The 26,017-nt window shown below is 45.5% G+C and overlaps 1 protein-coding gene across 1 annotated transcript; it reads left to right on the forward strand.

Annotated features, from left to right (window-relative positions):
* Window positions 1-3,627: 3,627 nt before the first annotated feature.
* LOC126540394 (speckle-type POZ protein-like) lies at window positions 3,628-14,346 on the forward strand. Its single transcript, XM_050187206.3, has 4 exons — window positions 3,628-5,011; window positions 5,310-5,500; window positions 7,928-8,419; window positions 11,261-14,346. Exons 1-4 carry the CDS (start codon window positions 5,002-5,004, stop codon window positions 11,642-11,644), a joined length of 1,077 nt encoding a protein of 358 aa, XP_050043163.1. The 5' UTR covers window positions 3,628-5,001; the 3' UTR covers window positions 11,645-14,346.
* The last annotated feature ends 11,671 nt before the right edge of the window (window positions 14,347-26,017 follow it).

A 26,017-nucleotide genomic window follows, 5' to 3' on the forward strand; every position in this document is an offset into this window, starting at 1 on the left:
CTGCCATGTGTCCAGCTTGTACAGCTTCATAATTCAATATCATCTCAGTACCATGATGACTGAACGCAATGCGCGTGACATATTCGCCTGAATAATGCGATCGCGTCATGTAGAAACGTACGCTATCAGTTTTGTAATGACGCTGGCATCTCTTTATGCAGTGAAACTGGCCCTACGCTTTTATGACAAACTGTTGGTGTTGGCTCTCAAGCGTAAACATCACAATATCTGTACTTGATTTGTGAGCAAAGCGTATGCAAGGACGAAAGTTACACACAGAAATGGTTTCCATTACTGAGCTCTTTCTCCCTTTGCACAGTTCCAAGTAAATATGAGTCGACAAACTCGTGCACTACTTTATCCTGCCGTGACGGCGAAGTGGAGAAATCTCACTGGTATATACAGCTTGTCCCCGCAATATATATTTGCAGCGCCTAACAAAAGCATTGACTGACAAAGCTACGAACTCCCAGTACTACAACAATAACACGTGTTAGGTTTCTGGCATGATATATGACAGAACACAGCCTGCGCACTCCATATCTTCATACGCCTGTTGACGATAGCGCGATCAGGAAAACAAATCTGAACGAGCACCGAGAACAGCACCCGTACATAAGCTTACCCGTGCCTGAGCTCCATACCCCGTCGACAAAGAGAAATGCTCCGTTCGAACATTTTTAATTGCGCCTCCAGTACTCTTAAAATCAATCCCTAACAAAAATGTGGAGGACGCTTAAGCTTCGTGGAACGCGATAGCGTACAAAGACCCCTTACTGCTTTTCATGCTTCCCAGGAACTGCAGCTTATGTAACCGTATAATGTTTACCGGGAAATGCTGGCTGCGCCTCGGTGAGCTTTCTGGTAGAAACGCGGCGTCCTGCGTGGGTCGATCTCCTGTTATACTTTCGCACTTTTAATATTTCAGTCTAAGAGCTAACATAAAGGATATGCGCGGTCTGTGTTCTTTTTTATTTCAATTGTTTGTGGGCTGCCGTTCTTCAAATTCTCAGGAATAACTTTGTAAAGAATGAAGACAAGGTATGAGCAGCTTTGGTGGTAGAGAAGTGGTTGGGTATGCGTAGTTAGGAATTACAACGAGAGTTTTGCCGAGGCGACGTCCGACGCTGGGCGCAGACACCGGATCTTCCAGCTGCAGCTCTTCTCCGTAGGATTGCTAGTCTTTTTAACCTCCCAGGCGTTCCTTATCAGACAGTTAGCTTATTGCACCCTTTGCCTAATCAGGCGGTCAACCAGTTCGTGCTTCTCCTTGCCGAGTGCTCCTACCAAGTTTTGTTGGCACGCCGCGATACAGTTTTCGGGGGTCGGGCACCGGGCCTTCACGAAGTGCTTGCGAAAGCACGGAAGGAGGTCTGGTTCCATCTCACCCGGGAGCGGCACCGCTTGGGCGTGAAGTTTCTCTAAGTGTGGGCCCGCCCTGCAGTGATTTTTGATGAGTCAGGTGGAAAGCTCTATCCATTAAGTTATGATGCATGCTCCTAAGGTACTCGCTCGACTCGGCCGTGTGTGCCAGTCGATCTACGGGGTTTTGTTTGGCTCAGTGGACACCAGAGCTGGAACCGGTGGTGGCGCACCCGTGGGTGGTCGCGCTGCACCGCGGACGGCTTTGGTGCTCTCCATGCACGGTTGTATGCCTTGGCCTCTTTGGCATCAAGGCAGTCAGAGGGTCAGTCAGTCCTGTAAGACCGGCATGGCTGTTTGTGTGTTGAGTGCAGTCCCTCAGTTCTGCTGCACCACAACAGCCCCCTTGTCCGGGAAGGACCGTTGGCCCAAACCAAAGCCCCCCGCCCAGTCAACCCGGGTTGAGGGGGGGAACCGGGGTCAATGTATCGAATGATGCTGGGTTGATGAGTACATGTAAGCTCATGGACGCGGCGCCTTCAAAGGTGCCAAGTCCTCTTCCCATCTTACAACGGTACCGGATCTTCTGCCACATTGTTAGCGTTAAAACAAAAGAAAAACTGAGTTCTTCAATGACGCGGTTAGCCACGAAACATCTTAAATGTGAAATCCCTTGCGAAAGCCTCACCGCAGAAAAAAAAGAAAACAATAGAGAAAATGGCGCGAAAAATACCACGTGACGGTCCTCGACCAATTGGGAGACGTAGGCCTTCTCTCCTGCCTCCTCGCAGCAGCGGCGGTGGCAATATAAATGCATGTTGCCACTGGAGTACACTCTATAGTCGCTACCTTTTAGTTTTATTCAGGGACCTTAAATCCAGTTCGCTCGCAGGACCTCGCACAACGTTCCCATAGAGTTTCCTATACAATATACTTTTCCACGCGCGGCGCCTCAGCGGAAGAGTGCCGTTCGGTCCACAACGCGGCTCAATCCTTTTAAAGGGGCCCTGAACCACCCCTCGGGCTTGGTGAAATAACGTAGTCCGCGGGTAGCATACGATGTTGTGAACGTCTCAGCCAAGTTCTGCTGTCGTACGCGGTCCGTGGAGCTCGCAAGCGGAGCGCGAAGTCACCTTTCTCTCAAACGCTCTCGTTTCAAAAACCCTATGATCCTCGCTCTTTTCTGTGTGCTCTATTTCGTCATAAAGCACACTCCAATACACGGCTGCTATTGGTCGCTGCGCTCGGCTACACCGCGGTCGCCGTGAGGTGCCGCCACGAGCCCAGTGGTTAAGCGCATAGATAGTTTCCTACAAAAATTTTTGTAGGAAACTCTATGGCTAAGCGCACTGCGGCTCTCTGAGGACAGCCGCGTTTGGCTTACGTTTAGCGCGGCGTAGGCACCAAATCGGAAATTTGAACTGCGCGCTACGGTGACGTCTCCGCCGTAGGCTTCGCAGTGCAAGGCATTGGAGGAGGAAGGGGAGCACAGCTGAGGCCGTGTTTGATTGCCGATAACTGCGCTTCTGCTGAACGCAATGAAGTACTTTTTGCGGCAAAGTGGTTCTGAAATAGCCTATCTTCACTTCAAATGTCTTTCTTCACTTCGATAAAAAGTGGTTCAGGGCCCCTTTAAGAGGAAGCTTTAGCTAGGGTGCTCCTATCTAAATGCATATAAAAGGAAAATTCGCTTTTCTCGGCAACCACTCCACCAAACTTGATGAAGTTTGTTGCATTTAAAAGGAAAACTTAAAATGTAGTGACTGTTCGTTTCGAATTTTCGATTTAGGTCGTCACTTTTTCTAAAACTTGGCAAAAACCGGAAATTTGCAGAGAACGAAACTATTAAGTTTACAAAAATTCTGTGTAACTCAGCAGTGAAAAATGATATCATAGTTGTGTCTATTGGATCTAAGAGTACATCTAAAGCGGACAAAATTGATATGTTGCACATGAATCTCAAAAAAATTTAGTAACATGGAAATACAGCTTTTGCAGAACCCCTGTACACAACGTAAAAAAAAAATTCACGTAATATATAAATTTACATACTGAATTTGTCCGCTTTGAAGGATCTAATGAACGCCGATTACAGAATCGCGATATCTGTTCTTGATGGAGAGCTATTAATTTGTAAACCTCGTGCTTCTATTTCTTTCTTTTTTTGAACTTCCAAATTTTTGAAAATTATTTCAACAATATACAGGCCTGAAATCGAAAATCCACTTCCAACAGTCACTAGAACTTAACTTTCTCTCTCAAAGGCAGCACATTTCATTAAAATCGGTCCGTGGGTTATCTCAGAAAAGCGTTTTTGCGGTTAACATGTATTTGAATAGGCCGCGTCGGAGTTGGGCTCGAGCTTAAGTTTGTATAGGTGTTCTGTGCTAAAGCTTCCTCTTAAATCCTCTTCGGTCGCAGCGCCGCCACAATACTCTTTTTCGTCATCGCGCGCCTCACTGCGAAGCACTCATATACACCATGCTGCAAAGCATGCGCCGCCCCAGCCATATCTATGGCCCCTGACGCTCGTCACACTCAACCTTATTCTAGCACACTCTAACTGAAATTCAATTACTTCAAAGCGAATAGACGCATTAACTGCTCAGCGATCGAGATAAGCAAGATGGCAAGGAAGTGCTGGTAAAAAAAAAAAAAAAAAAACACGGGAGAGAACGATACAGCTTACAGCATTCCTCCATAGCTTACAGTAAAATATATTTAGTCATGAAAGTTTATTAATTTAGTTGACAAAGGTAATAAAGATAAAACAAATAATAAATTCTACAGACTGATTGCATGACAGAAAAGAACGATATTAGTGGGAGAATACAGAATGTTTGGAATCGCCAATCGCATTACTGATAACAAGTGTCAATAAATCATATATGAAACATGCCCAGATGAGCGGCAGTACGCGGTTTAATCATACGAGGTTTAGTCATCTGTCAGCATGCAGACAGGGTAAAGTCCCTTTCAGGATCGGGCCACGGCGTCAACTCCCAAGTGAGAAAAATCTATGGATATTGTGGAGCGTCCTTAGAATACGACCTTAACAATATTTTTTTTTTCATATTTCTACAGCGAGGCGTTGTGGCAATTGGAAAGGTGCTAGCCATTGCAACACAAGAAAAAAACTGCGTGTACACTCCTGACGCAAGCTCCACCACATGGGACAACAGCGACATTGGCGGCTGCTCACTGCAGTAGCTTCCCGCTCTCCCATGTACTCGCGTTGCTCGCGTGCTTCTTGGACCGTACTTGACCACTTACAGTACCTTCAGCTATTCCAGCAGCAGTAGCGTAGCACGCTCTGCAGTAGGAAGAGCCGCCGTGCCTAATTTTTTTTTTATTTTTTTGCTCAAGGTCTGTGCTTTTATAGGTCGTGTCGTGGTATTTATGTAGCGCCGACACGCTGAAAATTTGTGCACGTCAATATCAGCCCTCTGCGTTCAAGCGTACGCATCCAGTCGTATCGCCCTGGCTCTCATACCCACAGTTTGACTCCCTACGATGCGCGCTGTACAGCTTTTCGACCGTTTCTGACTGTATGACTTGTGATCATATTTTTTCTTAAGTTGAGCTGACACACCTGCGGTCATCATACTTCCATTCCCTTCTGCAGCTTGCTCCGAACCAATGGAGGCAGGTAAGCGTGTGCATGCGAGCTCTGCGCAGTGACATTGTATTACTGCTATGTTCCTTCTGCGCGCCTTCCTTATAACGCATTTGGATGCCTTGCCTTCTGATAACTAATTTATTATGATGCATAATATTAACCTGCTCGTAGAGCCATCGCCCGCTACTTGTTTCATCCAGATCAACGGTAGAGCGTAGCACGAAACTTGCGTAGCACGATAACTCTGCTATGCATCATGCGCAGTTGAGCGGACAGCGCGTTTTTTAATCATATTCTAGCTGACAGTGTTATATGAACGGGTTTCTAGGGCAGGGCCCTGCTCACGATCGGGCCACGGCGGCGACCCCGAAGACGTCGCTGAGTTGCCGGACTTCGTCGACGAGCCGCATAAACACCGAATGCATCTCGCACCACTGGACTATCGAAAACTTCACCAAATGCCAGTTCTTCCAAAGCGGCACTTTCTTCAGCGAAGAGTTCCCAAAGGACTCGCCACTGGTAAAAGCAAACACGCGTGTTCTATTGTATTGTTGTGCTGAGCACTGTTGAAAGTTTGTAGATTATTGTATGTCGACGTCACGCTTCTTGTTGTTAGCTTTGCTGACGCCAAGCTTACGGCGGCTAGTGGCCCGTCGTAGCATAAACTGTCGCGTCAGTGCGAGGGGTCTTAATCAAACGGGCCCTTGTGCTCACTGTAGTAATCGTCAGTTATGAAAAGAGGTGCCTTTCGTTTACTTTAAGACTGGATGAACTGTTTTTCGGAATATGTGTGGTGTACAAGTATCTACTGTTAGATCACTGCATTGAAATTCAGCACAAATTACAGAGTGACGCTTATTGCAACAGAAAATGCTGCTCTTATTTGCCTACCCCACAAAAAGTAAATTATTTTAGGAAGACTGATTAAAAACACTGTTGCTTCTTGATGTGTTGTGTCCAGAAACATTGTACTAGATTAGCATAGAAAGCTTTGTTGCTTAACCTGCCAGATTGGGCCTATAAGCTGACTGCACCCACATTTCGACTGGTTCCAGGAAAACACAGCAATGTGATTAGTAAGTACACAACAAAAACAACTTCATAGCTGGTCATCAGTCCACCAGATGGGACCCATAAGCAACAATACGTGCATTTCTGACCATTCTGGGAAAGGGCAAGGGGTGAATGCACAGTCGAACCACTTCATAGCTGGTCATAGAACTAGGATTTAGCTGTAACGTATGGTGCGTGCCTCATCTGATGGCCTTCATGTTGTGTGGTGAACTGGCAAAAAAAGCTTAATGACAAATTTTTGCATGTGTCAACACTGTAGGTATTGAAGTTGTGGAATTTCTGAATCTAATATGAATTTTCTTGAAAAATGACTTGGGAACATGACATATTTTATTACTTCTAAACAAGGTACAGTAGAATCTTGTTAAATGGAAGTCCCTTGAAAGACATTGCTGCTTAGGTGAAACAACAGGTTGGTCGGTTTTACATTAAAGACAATGCAAAAAAAAAAAAAAGGTAACACAGAACCACATTTTTATCAACTCTGGGTACATGGAACTAAATATATTACCAAGACTTAAATTGAGTGATCAATCTCAGTGACATTGTGATACACAATGCACTCACATTGGAGGCAAAGATCGATGTTTCCAATGGCTTCGAGAGTGGTTGATTCAAAATGGCTAATTATTGAATAAATAACTTCTTTTTCTTGTTGTATTTATGTTTTGTGTTGATAGCTCTATTCAGTGGCAGTGTGAAAGTAGACATTCTGCAAGAAGCTTTTTAACATGATCTGCTACGCCTTTTATCTGCTGTTGGCAATAAAGTATTTGCCCGTTTCATAAGAGCATCTTGTGTACTCCTGAGCTCATTCTTTCGGTAATTGAGACTCCTCATAAATGCAACTTAATTCTCTGATCTCTCGTCCGCCACAAAATGTAAGGGCTACATCGAGTCTGTTTGATAAGGTCTTATTCCTGTAGCTTATTTACACTATCTGATACATGTAATGTTGTTCACAACTGAAAAGTGGTGCACCGTAACAATGGCAGTCATGGGTCAAAGGAACGTCTAAATTGTTGAAACTCTGCCGCATGCTTGCACACAAGAGAATGGCACTTGGTGAGAATAAAGGTTGGGAAAACATAAGACACTTTGAAGGCTAATGGCAACAAAATTTTAGGCCTAGTTCACACAAAAGCATGTTCACATTATGTGTTAAACTACAACATTATTTTAACTATAGAGCTGTGATATTTATACACATTGTACATTCTGGTGCTGCAGTGCTACATTTGATTAAGTAATAAAGAAGGGTATTGTTGGAGTTAAGCCAAATATTAAAAGTTCATAGGCTTCGTGTGCCTGATACAGTCGAACCTCAATATAATGAAATATATTGAGATATTGAATTATCATATATAATAAGGTAAATATAAAATGTTGCCTGTTAATATCAGTGTTTAACAGATATGTGCTTACAATTCATTGTTTTAATGTAAGATGTGACTGTGTTATAATGAGGTTGGACTGTAGTCGCATGCAATGCACACAGAAATTTCGCTACTACTTTAGTCTATGTGTGCACATTCACTACTTTCTACATGCTTTTGCTAATAAGACCTTAAACTAGTTCATACAAGTTTAACAAAATATGTATTCTTGCAAGGTTGCTCTTAATTGACCAGCAACCATCTGTACTATATGGTTGCTTATTGACTCCTGTTAATTACTCTTGCCATACATCTGTGTGGGTGCACTTTAACTTGCTAAATAAAGTGCTGGCCACTGAATTTAACTGATACATCTGGACACAAATTAATTGGGGAGAAGTCTTTTTGCCTATTGCTTGCGGAGCACGTTTTCTGTGAGTGGTCTCTTGGTGAAAGCGTGCAGTGTCATGATAAAATCATGGCTCTTCGTTTTCAGGTGCGCCTCAAGCTTCGATTGGACCTTACAAAGGACTACGCGTCCATCTGTGTGGTGCCCGTCCACGGGATGCAGGGGCGCAACTGTGTGTACACGCTGACGCTCCTTGGTGAGGCAGGACGGCCCGTGCAGCGGTACTTCCACAATGGCTTCCACACGCTCTACCGTGGCAGCACCAACTACCTGGGCATTGAGCTCTGCAAGGCATTTCTCTACAACCGCGAGAATAAGTGTATCCACGGTGATGCCCTAAGCATTCTGTTTGAGGTCGAGTTCCTTGCGAACAGCACCAACACACCCATCAAGCGCACTGACATCCCCGTCAGTCCACTGCTTAAGAATTTGGCAGGCCTGCTTGAGGACAAGAGCTTTGGCAACGTGCAGCTGACGGTGCAGCAGCGCAACCTCTATGCCCATCGTGACGTCCTAATGCTTTCGTCACCTGTGTTTGGCGCCATGTTCTCGCATCCCACAAAAGAGTCGCAAGAGCAGGTAAGCATTACAACACGTTATGCAATCTGTGAAACCATGCGGCGGTGGCCATGGTGGCATACTCACTTTAGCCTTGTGCTGCTAAGCCTCAGGGCTCGGTATTAAATCCTGACCGAGGCAGCTGCATTTTGGTGGGGGCAAAATGCAAAAAATTCGCAGTTCCGCCCGAAAAGCGAAGCACCAATTGTGATAGCAAATTAGTAGGTAGCTGTACGAAGTAGGGATAGTAGTTTTATAGGCTGTATAGACTTGTAAACATTCACTTACTAACTAAATTAACAATGATAGAATGTGTAAGCGGGACTCAATGAGGACGTATAAAGAAACACACAGAGACGGCACTGTCTTTGTGTGTCTGCTTCTTTCTACGTCCTTGTTGATTCGCACGTACACATTCTATCATGGATTCAAACCAACTAGCCCGTCAATGCCTTTTATCTAAATTAAACAGCATGGTGTCGTGCATGCACAGGTAAACATGAACACATCTCACTCGATGACTGTGGAAACTCGCTGTGAAAAATCTGGAGTGAGGAATCGGGGCAGCAGCAAGCGAATTGGCCTTGATGCATGTCTCGCTTCAGTGCGAACGAAACATCGAAAGCACAGCGAATATGAAGCTACCGGCACTATGCGCACTCTGCAAATATCGCAGATTGCTTTGAAAATGAGGCCTGCACGGGTGTGCACTTTAGCCACGTCGCAGATCGCTTTCAAGACACACAAGTGCCGGCAACACGTTCCTATGGCGTCTGCCAAAGCGTCTACTATGGTGTCCATGATTCGCATAATCAATGCCATAGTAGATTCTGCAGTTGTCTCCACTCTGTGCAGAGTGGTGGGCGAGGAGGACATTGAGGCACCGTAGCAGCTGCCATAGAAGAGTGCCCCTCCTCCCTCACCTCACCCCCCTGCCTTGCGCGCCACAGGAGAGGACATGCAACCGGGCTGCGTTCCTCGCTTGCGCACGCGAGATTGAACCGCTTTTGCCGGCTCACCCTCGCACGCGTTCACTCATACCGAACCTCACGGTGATGGTGACAGCAGAAATGCACCTGGAGTGTCCATATAATTGCTATCACAATAAAATGCTCGTGTACCATGCATTGTGTGCACATTAATGAATGCGAAATGGTTTAAATTAATCCGGAGCCCCCACTACGCCATGCCTCATAGTCCTGTCGTGGTTTTGTCTCATGAAGTCCCAGAATTTCATTTAATGCTTGACCCGTCTGTTGTTTTTTGTGCAACTGGGTTATAATGATGGAATTTTCTTTGTACTTGAATATTCTTATAAGTGGGTTTGACTGTGGTGGCATGACACTTGCAGTGTGCTGGGGTTATATATTTCTGGGGTGGTGACTCATAAGCATCTTGCTTTTCATATGTTCACTTAGCCTCCTACTTCGCTGGGCAGGGAGCGTTCAATTGGTGCTCCTGCTTGCTGTCCTGATGATGAGTGACGAAAGCGTGGTGCCTTGCAAATCATGGGAGCGCAAGCAAACATTTGCAAAGCGAGATGCTTGCACGATCCCGCCCTTGCTATTACTGTAGACCACATGCTACTCTTGCAGAGGGAAGGCCAAGCAGTTACAAAATAATGCCCATTTAGTAGAAATTGTAAAACTGTCTTAGCTCTTAGATATTAATTCTTAAAAATGCACCGCAATGTATCTGCAATTGATTTTCCGAAGAAGCCTTCCTCAAGCACTGCAGGAAAGAGCTCAGTGTAACATTTACTTTTTGGCAAATGCATGTGAGAAACTCGTAGGTTGCCATTGAAATAACGAGCTTCAATTGTTTGCTCTCACTAACCATTGCAAAAGATCTATTTTAATAGTTTTGAAAGTGTACAGAACCTATAAACTATCCCACGGAGACCAGGTCTGGCAGAGCTGCCACGCCCTCACATCCAATGAAATCAATGCAGTGTTGGACCGGGTGACCCTGTTGTAGTGACACCATTGATTATGTTAGCAGCTTCTATATTCTTCTGATCGCCTACTATAGTGTTATGGTGAAAGTCAGAAGCCGCATGTGCTGCTTCTTGATGTCAATAAGCCGCGTACAAGGATAAAGCTAACACAAGCTGCTGCTGGCCACCAACATTGATTGGCATCCTGTTGATTTGGTGACACCAGGCATATGATGAGGGCTTTATGAAATGAAAGTGTTTCCTGCTTGGAGATCCCTCTTTGTTACTTTCATTGAGTGGGCAGCCAAGGCTGCAGTAAAGCAGAAATTCAATATCCGAGCAAATTGTGCTGCACAGGTTTCTGAAAAACGAAACAAAGGTAGACTGAACAAGGTACAAAACGAACTGCGCAGACTACCATCCTAAGTTTATACTTTGAAATGAAGCATACCTATAATGTATGTGCACATGTGAAAGAGAACAAGACTGGAGGAGAAAATACAAAAAGGGCCTCATGACCAAAATCAATACAGAAGAGTGAATACAGGTATATTTGCTGGCTGTTCTTATTGACAATTCATTACCAATGCCCTGGTCATATGGCCGCTGCAGGGATCCCATGTATAATGAGCATAAGGGGCACAAAAGAAAGTACTTTCTCAGAGGGAGTGAGCGAGGGTTACAAAGGCCCAATGTACTCAAAACTTTGTACTCTGTTCAAAGAATAAACTTCAATCGGTACCTAGTTTGCACTGTTCGTTTCATGTCTTGTTCAGTCTGCCATTTGTATTGTTTTGCAATAACCTGTGTAGTGCAATTTACTCGAATGTGGAAGACCAACTAGCCTTTCTGTAAGCCTTATTAAGAAATTGGAATGTTTTTTGACTCATTTTCTTCAATAACAACCATCTGTAAAATTGCAACAGGTAATTCACCTGCCAGACCAGTCCTTTGATGCCATGCGTGAGATGCTGCTCTTTATCTACACGGGTGAAGTTCCAAACCTGGACAAGGTTGCTGAAGACTTGTATGTGGCTGCAGACAAGTACTCCATGAGTGAACTGAAGACTCTATGTGGAGACTACTTGGGTTCGAACCTGACTGTGGAGAGGGCGGCCGATGCGTTTGTCCTCTCTAACATGTACAGTGATGCCGAGCTTTCGCAGAGCATTGCGCGCTTTATTGCAGACCATTTGGTGGCTGTACAAAGGACTGCTGGCTGGAAGAACATCTGGGGCAAACCTGACATCACTGAGCGACTGTTTATGCTCATTGCAGATATTGGCAATACGCTCGAGTCAGCCACGTAGTCTGTTGCTGATGGGGAGGTGTATCCCAGCATTTTGCTCCAGTGTTCAGTGTGCATTTGAATGGTTTTGAGTGAATATATTTTACAAGTTCAACCAAAGGCAGAAGTTAGCGCTTAAGTGTCCACAAACATTGTCACCTTTTGAGGTGTGCTGATAAAAGTTGAGTCACTGTCTTTTGTCAAGCTAGACATGCATCTTGAACAAATAAAGGAACTTGTGTAGGCTTTGATGATGATGGTAAATGGTTTTATTGGCGTAAGCATCATGGATGGCCAAAGAACGCCAGGTGTAGGCTTTGTGGATACCTTCAAAATGTGTCGTTTGTGGTGCTGTCAGGCTACGCTTATAGCTAATGCTGGAAGTTGCCATGAGCCAGCTATTTAGTTCTATTGATGGGAGAGCTTTTGCCAGATCGTGTGACCATCAGCTAGTGTGGTCATATGTGTTGAAAGGTTCCTTTAGAAGATCAGCCAAATGCAAAAGTTTGCATGGCGTAAATGGCTTCAAATGCTTTTGCTCCAAGTACTTAGCATGCATTAAATATGGTTTAGGAGCTCGCACTGCTGGCCTTTGTTTAATTAAGCGGGAAGTGAGCACTACATTGGCTCATAGAGGCTACAATGATTGAGGCAAAGTTAGTAATTGTGGCACTCTCACCACTGACATTGGCAAAGCCTTCATGCCAGTTGCAGTGTGTGATTTGCGGGAGTGATTCGCCAGTACTATGCTGCAGGGGTTCTTCTTAAAGTTTGTGCCACGTCGAGAAGGTACTGCATGTGCACTATGTAAGTTACTATTCTAGACGATGCTATCTGCTGTAACGAAAGTTAAAACACATGCACAACTGTCTTTGACAGAACTAGAAAAATATGAACTAATGTAAGAACGTGCATCACCTCCGTCAGTACCTTTGGGGGCAAAGTCTGCCATTGTGATAAGAAGAAAAAGTGAATACAGAATGGTGTGTAGTGTTTGCCACTTGTTTGTTAGTGCGGAGACATAGAAGTGAGAAAGAACTGAAACCTGTGCAAGTTGGTATACAATTCATGTTCAGAAAAAAGTGGCAGCAAACAAGGCACATAGAAATGAAAATGCTGGCGCTACTCACAACTATCAGCAAACAATTATTAGTTGTGTGTAGCCTTGGCATTTGCATTTTTATGTTCCTTGTTTATTGGCACTTTGTTTTGTAGCTGCATATAAAAGTTGGAAAGGCAGCTTCCTTTTATATGCTCTAGGCACATATACCACCTGTAAGGATTGCTGGTGATTACATATTGTGGCCCTCCCATGAGTTATTTCTTTGTATACTGAAATGTTATGTCCTAGCTTTGAAGCTTTTGACAGTGGTCGCACGCTAAGTTGCCCATGTTAGGCAGAAGCATTGAAGACAAGTTTATGATACGTTGGCATGTGTTTTAAAGCAGCAGCAGTCAATGCTTCAGAACCCACATGCCAACTGTTTGATTGCATAGGTGTCAAAAAGTGTCTTGAACCAGTCATGTCACCATGGAAAAGGTTACTAAGAAAGCCAAGTAGCATGTTGTTACAAACTGTATTGCAATGCAGCAGTCAAGCAAATAGCTGTGAACATTGTGCTACTGCTGAGTGCTTGTGCTTAAAGCCGACAGCCATAGTGTTGACTAAGCCTTAGCAAATAACTGTCAGTGGCAGTTCTCTCAAATTTGGACACATTGGTGGCATTCTACAAGCTCTTCGTAATTTTCACTATAGGTGGCTGCACAAATAAAAGTTGTCTATGTTATAGTCACATTTTCTCAGCTTCATGTGCAACTGCTTTTGTGCAATTAATGCTGGCAGTGACCTGCCTACGCCACTAGCAGACTTTGATGTTGGTACAACAGGTGGAAACCTGCATTGACTATTGTCCTTTGTAGATCTAGAGCTCCAGTTTTATTGAATGAAGTCCAAGTGGTTTCAGTAGTTCGAAATATGTTATTTGTCTGTACTTTACACATAGATTGTATTGTACCTTGCACTAGTTTGCTCACCTGTCACAGAAGAATTGTTGCGTACAAATATACCACTAGGGTGGGTCGAGCGACTGTGTTTCTTTGTTTGCAAAGCTGTCTAGGCTGAGAGATGGTTTGAGCATGGCCGTGTTTCTGTTGCATTTTATGAAGCACTGTGATCCAGCATGTCCTGTGGGGACTAAGCTGTTGGTCTTGCACAGTCTTTGTATCCTTCGACACCTGCTGCACAATTTCATCTATTATATCTGCCAACCAGTGTATGTACAAAAAGGTGGCCTTGCCTAGCTTTAGCAACCACTCCAAAGTAAATAAAAGTGCAAATACAGGTGGCACCCATTTAGTGATGCAAGATCAATGTGCTGCATGTTTCCGCTGAATGCAAATATTCTTTGGCATACATATTTACAATGCTTGGCAATGTATTTAATGCTCCTCAGAGTACACACTAAGGTCAGTTCAGGGTGCTGCAATGCTTGGTTGCTTGAATGCTCAAGTCCTAGAGGCCAAAGGTATTTTACGCATTTTTGAGCATCTAGAGAGTGCATTTGGCATTTGCACTTCGCTGTGCACAAAGCTGTGGTGATGCTTTCAATATATTAGTGCAAATGTATATACGTAGAATAAAGGTTTCGGCTAACCAATATCACATAACTGTATTTCATCATGTCATTGTATTCGTTGTAATAAAATGAAATGTGATAAGCGGTACTTTGTGTTTTGGTATTTTTTCCAATGTAGTTACACTGCCTCTTGGAAGGCCCATACTAGTGCCTTAACGTGGTATGGCCCGGAATATCAACACATACCTGCAATCTTCCCAGAGGTGACGTTGGAAAGTGATTAAGATATACTTTGAACGATTGACTAAAATTCTTCACAGCGGTGAAAATTCAAGGAATGAGGTGCAAGAAACTAGTGCAAGATAAGTGACAAGCACCAACTACCAACTGGTTTTATTCCTGTAAGAACTAATTTAAAAAGCATTCTCATGTGACGTGCATGCAGCACTGACAACAGGAGTGAGACGTTAGTAAGAACCTCAGCACATGCAACCTGCAACTTAGGTATGCACCTTTTTTGAAGACATTTTTCTTACGGAGAGTGATGCTTTAGTGACTCAGGTTGGCTCCAGTTGCCTTTCACATGTCATCACTTTAAAAAAAAAATGCATATGGGGTATTATGTGCCAAAACTACGATTTGATTATGAGGCACGCCGTAGTGAGTGACTGGAATAATTCGGACCACCAGGAGTTCTTAATGTGCACCTAAATCTAAGTACACGGGTGTTTTTGCATTTTGCCCCCATTGAAATGCAGCTGCTGTGGCCGGGATTCATCTGCACTTTTCACTATGAATATTTTGATTTGGCACATCCCCAGGCTTTGTTTTACTGTTGACATCTTTTTGTTCCTACTGTTGGTGCTGTATGGGATATCACTTGAGAATGTGATTAAAAGTCTGTCTCTTTAGTAAAAGTGGTTGGTGCTCATCCTGCGTTTGTGTGTCCTTTCATGCTCGTTTTTTGCATCTTATTTCTTGAGCCATGTCTCCGGCCAAATCCCTGAAGGGAGAGCTCTGTGCGGGGATGCTGCAATAGTAGTATGTTGTTAGAGAGAAGGCAGGGACGTAAACCAGACAAGTGTCTGATTTGCTACCCTACACTAGGGTTAAGAAAAAGGGAGAATAGAAAGAGGGGGTGAGTAAGCACTGCATGCATGCTGGAAAGGGAAGATGCACAGGATGACTATATAAATGGCAACTCTGAGTGGTCCACTTCAAGAATTGCACTCGTGTGCAAGTAGCATTTTCTACCAGCAACGAATGTGTCCACGATGCCATTTTGTCGTTTATTTGGAAAATGGTCTAGAATCCACTTGGTTTAATGTTTAAAGAAAATTGAAGGCATTGTACTGAGGACAGGTGCACAACAGGTTCTTAGTAGTTTTCTTGCACCTACAGGAGTTGTTCGTTGAGCTGTTGGTCATTCCACTACCGTAGGAGCGAGCATTCGTTAACATTACGCCCAGATATAAGTAATAAAGCAATGCTGCATTTCATATTGCTGTCAATGGTGGCTGAAAAGATATTGCCAAAGCTAAAGAAGCCCGTTGATTATGAAGCCAACACTGCAGTGAAGAAAAAGAATTTAACTGTCATCCCATAATGCCACATGATTTCTTGCAACTTGAAAAAAGTGTTTAGTTGTTCTGATGTTCAAGTTGTGCTTTGTGTTGCAGAAAAACTGTCTGACCTTTGAAAGGCATTCAACACTAACCACTCTGTGCTCAGGTGTTCAAAACAACACAGTTGGTGATGACATCTACACCATTCCGTTGACCTGTGGAAAAATATGTATTAAGGAGACAGGCAGGTACTTGAATGAGAACTTGAGAAGAGCATCAGTGCAATGTGACTAGGCTAGTGCCAGGTCACTTGACGCTCCATTGCCATCACTAATGCAGACTGAATGATCCATAGTAGCACACAGATGCAGCAAACATCCATCATGGCGAGTGCACTACCTATATTTCTGACCATGTGGGGACCAAATATGCTAGTATAATTGTGGTCTGCCATCTCCAATGCTTTCTGGCAGCACCTTATTACTCATGAGTACTGCCGCCTCTAAGGATTGTCTCTGTATGCAGAACTGTTGTGGACAACAAACTATAACTGTCTAACAATATCTGAAAAAAAAAAATTTTAGCCACGAGAACCCTGCAAGTTTATTGAAGAAAATTATTGTAGTAAATATTTTTTATCTTTTACAAATTACTTTTATATGCAGTCTCTTATTCTGCATTCATTATTGTTTAGAAAATGATTTATTTCATGTTGATTGTTTGATTGCCATAATTAGCCATTACTTTATAACTTTGTGTAGGCAGAATGTCAAAGTATGTATGAAAGAAAAAAAGGTACTTTCAGATATAGTGTCAGTATTATGAAGGTGATCTGCAGCAAGAGCTTTTAGAATCATTAATTTATACATAGTCACTATGGCTAACTTTTCCTTAGTACTGAGCAGTGCTTTCACAATATTCACGATGAATGATTACTCCTATTGCCCATTCTTTTTAAAGCACAAGAATTAAGTGCATTTATCTTATTTAATCCATGTGTAATCCTCTCCATCCTTTTTCTCCCCTTGTTTTGATAAGGTGACATCATCCTGAACATGTTGTTCTGGAACTTTTTTATTACATTATCTCGTTAATATGTTTAAGGTATGCCCGCCGCGGCGGTTCAGTAGCGGTGGCGCTCGATTCTTGGACGCGGTAGTATTCCTGTATGTGCTCCCGCAGGGAGCAGAGCTGCGCATTCTTCCGGCTCCGCTCGCACCGCTATTCGCCGAGCGCGATCACGTGGTGCAAAATGACGTCAAATCACTTCCTCCGTGCGTCAAATGATCAGTTGCGCGCTCCGAAGCCAACTTTATGGAAACGGCGCCGACTCGTTTCCTGTCGTTTCTATCAGCGCCATCGAAATTGCAATCAGCGGTCCGTTGAATGCCGTCGAGCCAGGTCGAGCGTGCGTAGCAACGATCGGCTCCGGGTTGCAGGTATGGTATTCGAGGATATTAAGTTAATGACTTTGGTGAAGTGCTACGAAGCAGATCATTTTGACACTTGTATTCCAGTATGACGGGTTGTAGCGCACCAAACTGCAAAAATCGCACGGAAAGTGGCAAAGCTTTTTACGCGGTGCCGTGCGGACGGACGAGACCGGCCGGCTCCGAATGGGATGGTTTTTCTCTGCTCTGTTTTTTTTTGTCGGCGTTCTGATTTTTTATGTAAAGTAGATTGATGCGCTGGTGTTCATTGTTTTGTAGTAAGCAAAAACACCGTGCGCTCTCGCTTATGAGACAGCTGCGATAGCTTCAGCATTTACCGCCCGCAATATGTTGCTTGTTCGATCAGCCTTATTCAACGTGAGGAATGTGAAATTATTTTTTACGTTTAATAAGCGCTGTGTTATAGTAAATTAACGTGAGTAGTATGAAGAGATAAATAAAGATGTGTTGTCATATTACAGTCTGCAATGTGTGAATAATAATTTTGCCAGTTTGTCATCTTATTTGATTAGTCCAATGAAAATAACCTGTACTTGTTACTCTTAATAATTTGTTGCCTTTCCAGTGGCTTTGAATTCTGCCCCCCAAGGCTCCAAGAACCAGCACTCATCCCCTGCTGCCACCAGCCATTGTTCATCCATTCCCTTGTACGAAACAAATTTGATCTAGAAGCTCGTGCATCCTGAATCTTTTTCCACTTGCAGATTTGCTGCTACAAAGCAGCTGTTAAGTTTGCGGTATGAATATTAAAAATAAGCTTTGCATAATGTGTGCGCATGTGAACATTTGAAATGCGTTTAAGTTTTCGTGTCTGCACCGCATATATCGAAAACGTGCAGCTGCTGTGAACGGCGTATAGTGATGAATGATGGTCGACGGCCACTGACATAATTGCAGGCACGATAGTTCTGTTGGCGGCATTCATTATTCGTCTCGTTTCGGCAGCCAAAATGTGCTCACATAACTGTCTACCACACGTGTGTGAAGTTTTCTTTAAACATGCCCTTTAAAACATTTCTTGCCGTCCACCACCGCGAGAAAACTTCATATGCACGCTGAAAAACATTGCACTGCTTTTTGTTGCAAGGTAATGCGCGTTTGCACGCGAACGTTGAGCTGTTCGAGCCACGGGCGTAGTCTGGATATTATTTTGAGGGATCCAGGGGGGTCCTTTAATTTCTTTATATGTACATTCTTGCGTGGAGATTTTAATGCCCTCCACCATCTCTGGGGAAGTTCTAAGATAAACTCGAGAGGCAGAAGATTAGTGCCATTTGCCTCCGAACAAGAACTGTAGTTGTTAAATGATGGAAACCCCACCTTTCTGCGTGGAACTGCCTACTGTAGCTACCTGGAACTCACCTTTGTTTCACGCTCCTTCACTGGAAAGGTCAGGTGGTTTTCCGATATTGAAACGCGGGGAAGTGACCACCTACCCACTTATATTAGGATTGAAGGGCTGACGGGCTCCAAGTTAGCCGGCGTCACACAATGCATCGACTGGCCAATGTTCAACTCAATTGTCGAAGACAGCTGTAGTGATGACTTGTCTTCTAGCCTAGAGGACAATATAAAGTATGCCCTAGAGGCTACCTCACATTCGCTTCCGAAAATCTATACACGCACCGAATACGACATTGAGCTGGAGAGGCTTCGTGCAATTCGTCGCCGTGCAGAGTGAAGATACAGGCGCACGAAGTCTGTACATGACTTGAGGTTGGACAGAAGAACTCAAAAGAAAATTCAGCGTCGCATGGACAAACTTGCATCGCAAAGATGGAAGTCATTCTGCGAGTCTTTGGATCCACAAAAACCATTGTCTCACATATGGAGAACTGTTCGTGGTCTCCGTGGAACCCCTCAGCAGTGCCACCCTTTAAGGTCTTTGGTCCTTCACCAACAATGCAGCGAGATTGACGTCGCTGAAGCTTTCTGCAGGAGGATTGCTGGCAAAACTAGTTCCGCTGGAACATCGACGCTCCACCACTCACCGATTTCACGCGACCCCCGCATGGACAGTCCTTTCTCCATGGACGAACTCGAAGCTGCACTGGCCTTGTGCAAGTGTTCATCTTCACCAGGACCCGATGGTATAACCTACCGTGCCCTATGTAATCTTGGCGAAGAGGCTCGGAAAGTGCTCCTGCTCGTGTTCAACAGCTCCTGGCAGACAGGTACGGTTCCTCAGGAATGGAAGACCAGTCGCCCAATTCCACTGCTCAAGCCTGGCAAGTCGCCTGTAGACATCGCATCATACCGACCAATTGCGCTTGCCAGTTGCATTGGAAAACTAACGGAGAGGATGGTTCTAGCACGGCTAGGATGGTACCTCGAACATTACCAGGTATATCCAGATGCAGTGGCCGGTTTCAGGCGTGGCCGTTCTTCCATTGACAACGTTATGGACTTGGTGACGTACGTCGAGCACCAGAAGTCCTGCAAAAGACTATCTACTGCCCTGTTTCTGGATGTTAAAGGAGCGTACGATAACGTAACGCACGAAGCGATTTTCAACGTGTTAGAGGCAGTAGGACTTGGCGGCAAGGTCTATTTCTGGATAAGTAACTATCTACATAATAGATCATTTTTCGTACTTACCGAGGATGGCCCGACCTCTCAGCATTACAGTAACCGTGGGGTGCCTCAGGGCGGAGTACTGAGCCCAACGCTCTTCAGTCTAACACTCACTGGATTCGCCGACATCCTGCCATGCACCGTTAGGCTCTCCATCTATGCCGTCGACATTTGCATTTGGACGTCGGCTGTGACGCGACTGCAGCTTCGCGCGCGGCTACAGAGGGCAGCCACTTTAACATCATCCTACCTTCGAGAACAAGGACTTCATGTATCATATGAAAAGTGTGCAGTGGTGGCGTTTACCAGGACATCAACGTCTCCATACGTGATATCCGTCGACGGACAATTGATCTCGTACAGCACGAGTCACAGATGTTTAGGGGTGGTCATTGACAGAAATCTCTCCTAGCTGGACCCCTCATGTGAATTATGTGAGAAAACGCCTGACAGGAATTTGCCATATGTTTAAGTTCCTAGCAGGAAAGACCTGGGGAGTGCCAATACAACATATGCTGCAACTGTACAGGGTCATCTTTATTGCATTTCTGCGGTACAGCCTACCGGTCATGTCCAACACCTGCAGAACTAACCTGAATATAATCCAAAGCATCCAAGGCCAAGTTCTCAAGATATGCCTTGGCCTACCGCGGAGTGCGTCAACGACTGAAGTTATTGCAGTCGCTCAAGATTCCACTCTTAGAACGCACATTAGCATTGAAACAATGCGTGTGCACATAAGACACTTCGCCCGGACCTCTACCCACCACCTCGCAAGTCTCCCAGTAGATAGGCCCCACACGACATTCAGTGCGACTGCCTTGGCGCACCGTGCTTCCCTCAGGTCAGGTTACACACCTGCGACAAGACCTTGCATTCCTCCATGGTGTGTGCGCCGTACTCAAGTAAACCTTACAATCCCAGGACTTCAGAAAAAGTCGGACTTGCCGTCATCAGCCCTCAAGCAACTAACTTTACTTCTGTTGTACGAGAAATACAGCGACTGCACACACATCTATACTGATGTATCAACTACATCAACCAGTTCCGGAGGCGCTGTAGTTATACCAACAATGAGAATAACCCAGCGGTTCAATACTTCCCATGTCACTGCGTCTACACCTACAGAGCTCGCGGCTCTCCGCGATGCGCTTCATGTGATAAGTGCTGAAAGTGCTAGAAAATGGGCAGCCTTCTGCGATTCAAGGCCGGCCTTGCAATGTGTGCAGTCGTTTCTCCGACATGGAACTCAGGATCAGCTCACGTGGGAAATCGTGGAACTTGTCCATCACTTAGGAGATAAAGGCCACGATATATCTTTTCAGTGCATACCAGGTCATTGCGGTATCATTGGAAATGATGAGGCAGATAAGGCTGCTCGGACGTCAAACCAAGAAGACCGCTGCGTCCCCATTCCTCTCTCAAGGACCGACGCCGCGAGACAACTTCGCAATCTAGCTCGCAAAATCTCCTTAGCAGAGTGAAATACCGCACATACAAGGCGCACAAGACTGCACAGACTAAACCCGTCACTTCAACTCAGACCTCCGGCCGGTCTGCACCGACGCGAAGCGTCTCTTGTGTGTCGGTTGTGGCTTGGAGTTGCCTTCACAACTGCCTACTCAGCACTAATCGGAATGGCTTATAGTCCTACGTGTGATGTTTGTGGATGCGAGGAGAACATTGACCACTTATTGTGCCATTGTCCTCAATTTCAAGCACAAAGACAATCTTTGTCCAACGCATTGAGGAAATTCGATGATCGTCCTCTGAGTGAACAGACAGTACTAGAGCACCGTCCCCACCGATCATCGGCTCAGAAGGCAGTGAAGGCACTTTTGTGCTTTCTCAGAACCTCTGGTTTGCGAGAGCGGCTTTAACTCAAGTACTATCTGTACACGTATCTACACCTTCTTTCTCTCTTCTCTCTTTTCCCCTTATCCCTTCCCCCAGCGTAGGGTAGCCAACCAGACCCCTGACTGGTTAACATTCCTGCCTTCCTATATTCCTCTCTCTCTCTCTCTCTCTCTTGCGTGTGTATATGTGCGTGTGTATATGTACACGCAAACTAAAAATTTCTGGGGGTTGGCACCTCTCCGGCTACGACAATCAGTCGAGCTTAGCCTGCTTTAAGAAGTGTCACCTTTTTCAGCGCTTGCGTACAGTTGCCGCATGTATAGCTCGCGACCAGCATACAAAAAAGCAAATGGAACACAGCACGGCATTTGCCTCCTGCGCGCGCGAGGAGTGGCTCCACTGCAGAGCTGGATCATAAACCGGACCTATGCTCTACTCTGCTCCCTGCGGGAGCATATACAGGAACACTAGGTCGCGGGTTGGATTTTTTTTTAGCACGGTGTTCGCATATTCCAATGGGGATGGAAGGCGAAAACGCCCGTATATATAATAGAGACATTTAGCCTGTCCGCTATTCCGGTAAATGAGAGCGGTTTGGGCGTATTGCCGGATTTGCGGGGGCGTAAACGTGAGCGGCCAGAGCGGTGCAGCCGCCTGGTAGCGTAGAGTTCAAGCAGACAAACACAGAGCTAAAACTGCAGTAACCCACTATATGCTGCTTCGCTACTGACGCAAATTTTTGGCAGCGGCGTAATTGTGAACACTATTACGCCACTGTCGAAAATTCACACAAGCAGCTAAGCAGAATATAGTAATTAGCTTGGTGTTTGTGTGGTTGAACTTATTCATTATACGTTCAGTGCATTTACACAATCAGTGCATTTTACCGGTGCTGACATACGGCGCAAACTTGGAGACTTGGAGGCTGACAAAGACGCTTGAGAACAAGTTAAGGACCGCGCAAAGAGCGATATAGAACGAATAATGCTAGGCATAACTATAAGAGACAGAAAGAGAGCAGTTTGGATCAGAGAGCAAACGGTCATAGACGATATTCTAATAGACATTAAGAGAAAAAAAAAATGGCGCTGGGCAGGTCATGTAATGCGCAGACTAGAAAACCGTTGGACCATTAGGGTAACAGAATGGGTACCAAGAGAAGGGAAGCGCAGTAGAGCACGGCAGAAGACTAGATGGAGTGACGAAATTAGGAAATTTGCGGGTGCTATTTGGGATCGGTTGGCGCAGGACAGGGGTAATTGGAGATCGCAAGGAGAGGCCTTCGTCCTGCAGTGGACATGAATAGGCTGCTGCTGCTGCTGCTGATGATGATGATAAACGTTGGCGACAGAGTGGGCGTAAGTTTGCTTGTGAGTTAGGGTGAACGTGTGAAGATAACATGCGAGAAACTTACTATGCCAGGAAGCAGCGCTACCATGCAGCGCTACTTTCTCTGTCACTGTGTAACGAGTGGTACTCGTTCCGGGGTTGAAATCCTTTCTTTGGTGGTTAGCGATAAATGCTAGCGGATGAGGGTTTTTTTTTTCCATCCCCGAGGAAAGCCGTGCATCGCGAAGGGCCGGCAACACAGGCAGTGTAGTCCTTATATGTAGCAGCGGTCCGTGAACTTGGCCACACATATTCTTCCTTTCCTTGGTTTGCTAGCAACTATTTTTTTTTTCAGCCAGCTACTGCACATGTCTTCCCTCTACCGCTCCGCGTTTGCAGCATGAACGAGGCACAGTGCGTTAGCGAACCCCCATTTGCATTTCCGACCGCTGATAGCACAGCACATATAATAGCTAGAGAGCTTTAGACTAGGGGACGCAAGCGGCTCGCGTACGCAGGAACTATGGGCCACGCTACCGCGCATGCCCAGACCCAGACGTAGGGGACAGCGCCTGCGCAGTACCGTGGCCCGTAGTTCTTGCATACGCAAGCCGCTTACGTCCCCTAATCTGTCTAATAAGGCAGAGGCGGTAATGGTTTCCTATTTGTGCGCTTTCGCTGAGGCGATGATGATGATAATTTAATGGCATACCCTTTGAAAAGGGGCGCTGACAAATAGGGCCGCCACTGCTGTGACCCGGTCGGTGGAGTGATTAGGGGGGTAAAACTTTATTTTGCCCGGGTCGTTAAAGTGGCTTGGGCCCAAAAAGCGCGCTACATTCACCCAAAAAGACGCTAAGTAATGATTTGACTTGGCTTCGTATATTCAGGCTTATATTTAAATAGGTGGCGCTAAAGTGATGAACGCGACAAGAGCTCTGAGTGAAATTGGTGAAGTAGGACGTTCTTTATTTTATGGTGAAGCTAGGCCGTTAAATGTGAGAAACTGTGGTGAAGTGATCGAGCGTGACCTTTGTCGTTTTGCCTGTGTAGCGTTTCGAGGACTTCGCCTGTGCCCGTGACTGATTGCCCAGTAGCTTTATGGAAGTTGATGTGGTTTGTGTGGATGGCGTTGCCGCTTTTGCCTGTTCCTGGGTGGCGCGTGTGCCCGTGATTGATCGCGTTTCCCACTAGCTTTGTGGAAGTTAATGTAATTTGTGTGGATGTTGTAAGCCGCCTATGACAGTGCCTTAACTATAGGCGGTCACGCTGCCTTCAGAAGCGTGTACGAGCGCGAGAAACTTCACCGGATTTTGTGTAAGCAACGTCGAGGTCTCAAAATGTTATCTAGAAAATCAGCCAGCATCGAATGAAATCTGTGTTCTGTGGCTGTGCGAACTTATGGGCGTGCGAGCAGCAAAATAAAAATCCGTTACAGAATGTCCGCTCCGTAAGGTAAGCTTTGTCGTACTACAGTTGTGGTATGCGGTGAAGTATATCAAAAATGGACAGGGCCAACTAGGTTATTGTGGCGATCTAGCCCCTTTGTTTGTGGCCATGGCCGTGCGCTTTTAGAAGGCGCGAACAGAGAGGAATCATGGTCGAAGAACATGGCATGAACTCTGCCGATGCATCACTTAAATAAACACCCACACACGCGCGCACGCACGCGCACGCGCACACACACACACACACACACACACACACACACACACACACACACACACACACACACACACACACACACACACACACACACACACACACACACACACACACACACACACACACACACACACACACACACACACACACACACACACACACACACACACACACACACACACACACACACACACACACACACACACACACACACACACACACACACACACACACACACACACACACACACACACACACACACACACACACACACACACACACACACACACACACACACACACACACACACACACACACACACACACACACACACACACACACACACACACACACACACACACACACACACACACACACACACACACACACACACACACACACACACACACACACACACACACACACACACACACACACACACACACACACACACACACACACACACACACACACACACACACACACACACACACACACACACACACACACACACACACACACACACACACACACACACACACACACACACACACACACACACACACACACACACACACACACACACACACACACACACACACACACACACACACACACACACACACACACACACACACACACACACACACACACACACACACACACACACACACACACACACACACACACACACACACACGTGTATGTGTGTGTATGTGTGCGTTTTGGCGTGGGTGACGCCAAAAAAAAAAGAAAGCCTTGACTAATTGTGTATGACCAAAGCAGTTGCAAGCATATTCAAGCATATTCCAAGCACCCGCCTTATTTATGATTGTTTAAAGTAAATGCATATATTGTGCACGAATCATTGCACCAATTCTGGTGTACTTTAACGATGTAGCTTTAATATATGGATGGGTGGATGGATGGATGGATGGATGGATATGGATGGATGGATGAACTTTATTGTGGTCCTTTAGGGCGCGCCTCTCCCACGTCGGGACAGAGAGGCCGAGCCTGTCCGCCGCGTCGTGGGCCCGTTGGACAGCCCGTAAGTGTTCTTCGAGGTTTGGGCTGCGTAGAACTGCATCCCAGCGTGAAGAAGTGTTGCTTTCATCGCCGCGTAACGCGGGACGCCGCCAGAGGATGTGATCTAAGTTCGCTAAGTCATCACATAGTGCACATGCATTTGTTTGAATTTCGGGGTAAATCCTGCGAAGAAGTAGGTGGTTTGGGTATGCCCCCGTCTGTAGAAGCCTTAGTGTTAAAGCCTGAGCTCTATTGAGTTTACAATGTGGGAGGGGGTAGATCCTCCGAGCCACGTAAAAGTGCTTAGTAAGTTCGTTGTACGAGGAAGGAGAGTCCAGATTGTCTGTAC

This window comes from Dermacentor andersoni, chromosome 2 (genome assembly GCF_023375885.2).
Source record: "Dermacentor andersoni chromosome 2, qqDerAnde1_hic_scaffold, whole genome shotgun sequence".
Lineage (NCBI taxonomy): Eukaryota > Metazoa > Arthropoda > Arachnida > Ixodida > Ixodidae > Dermacentor > Dermacentor andersoni.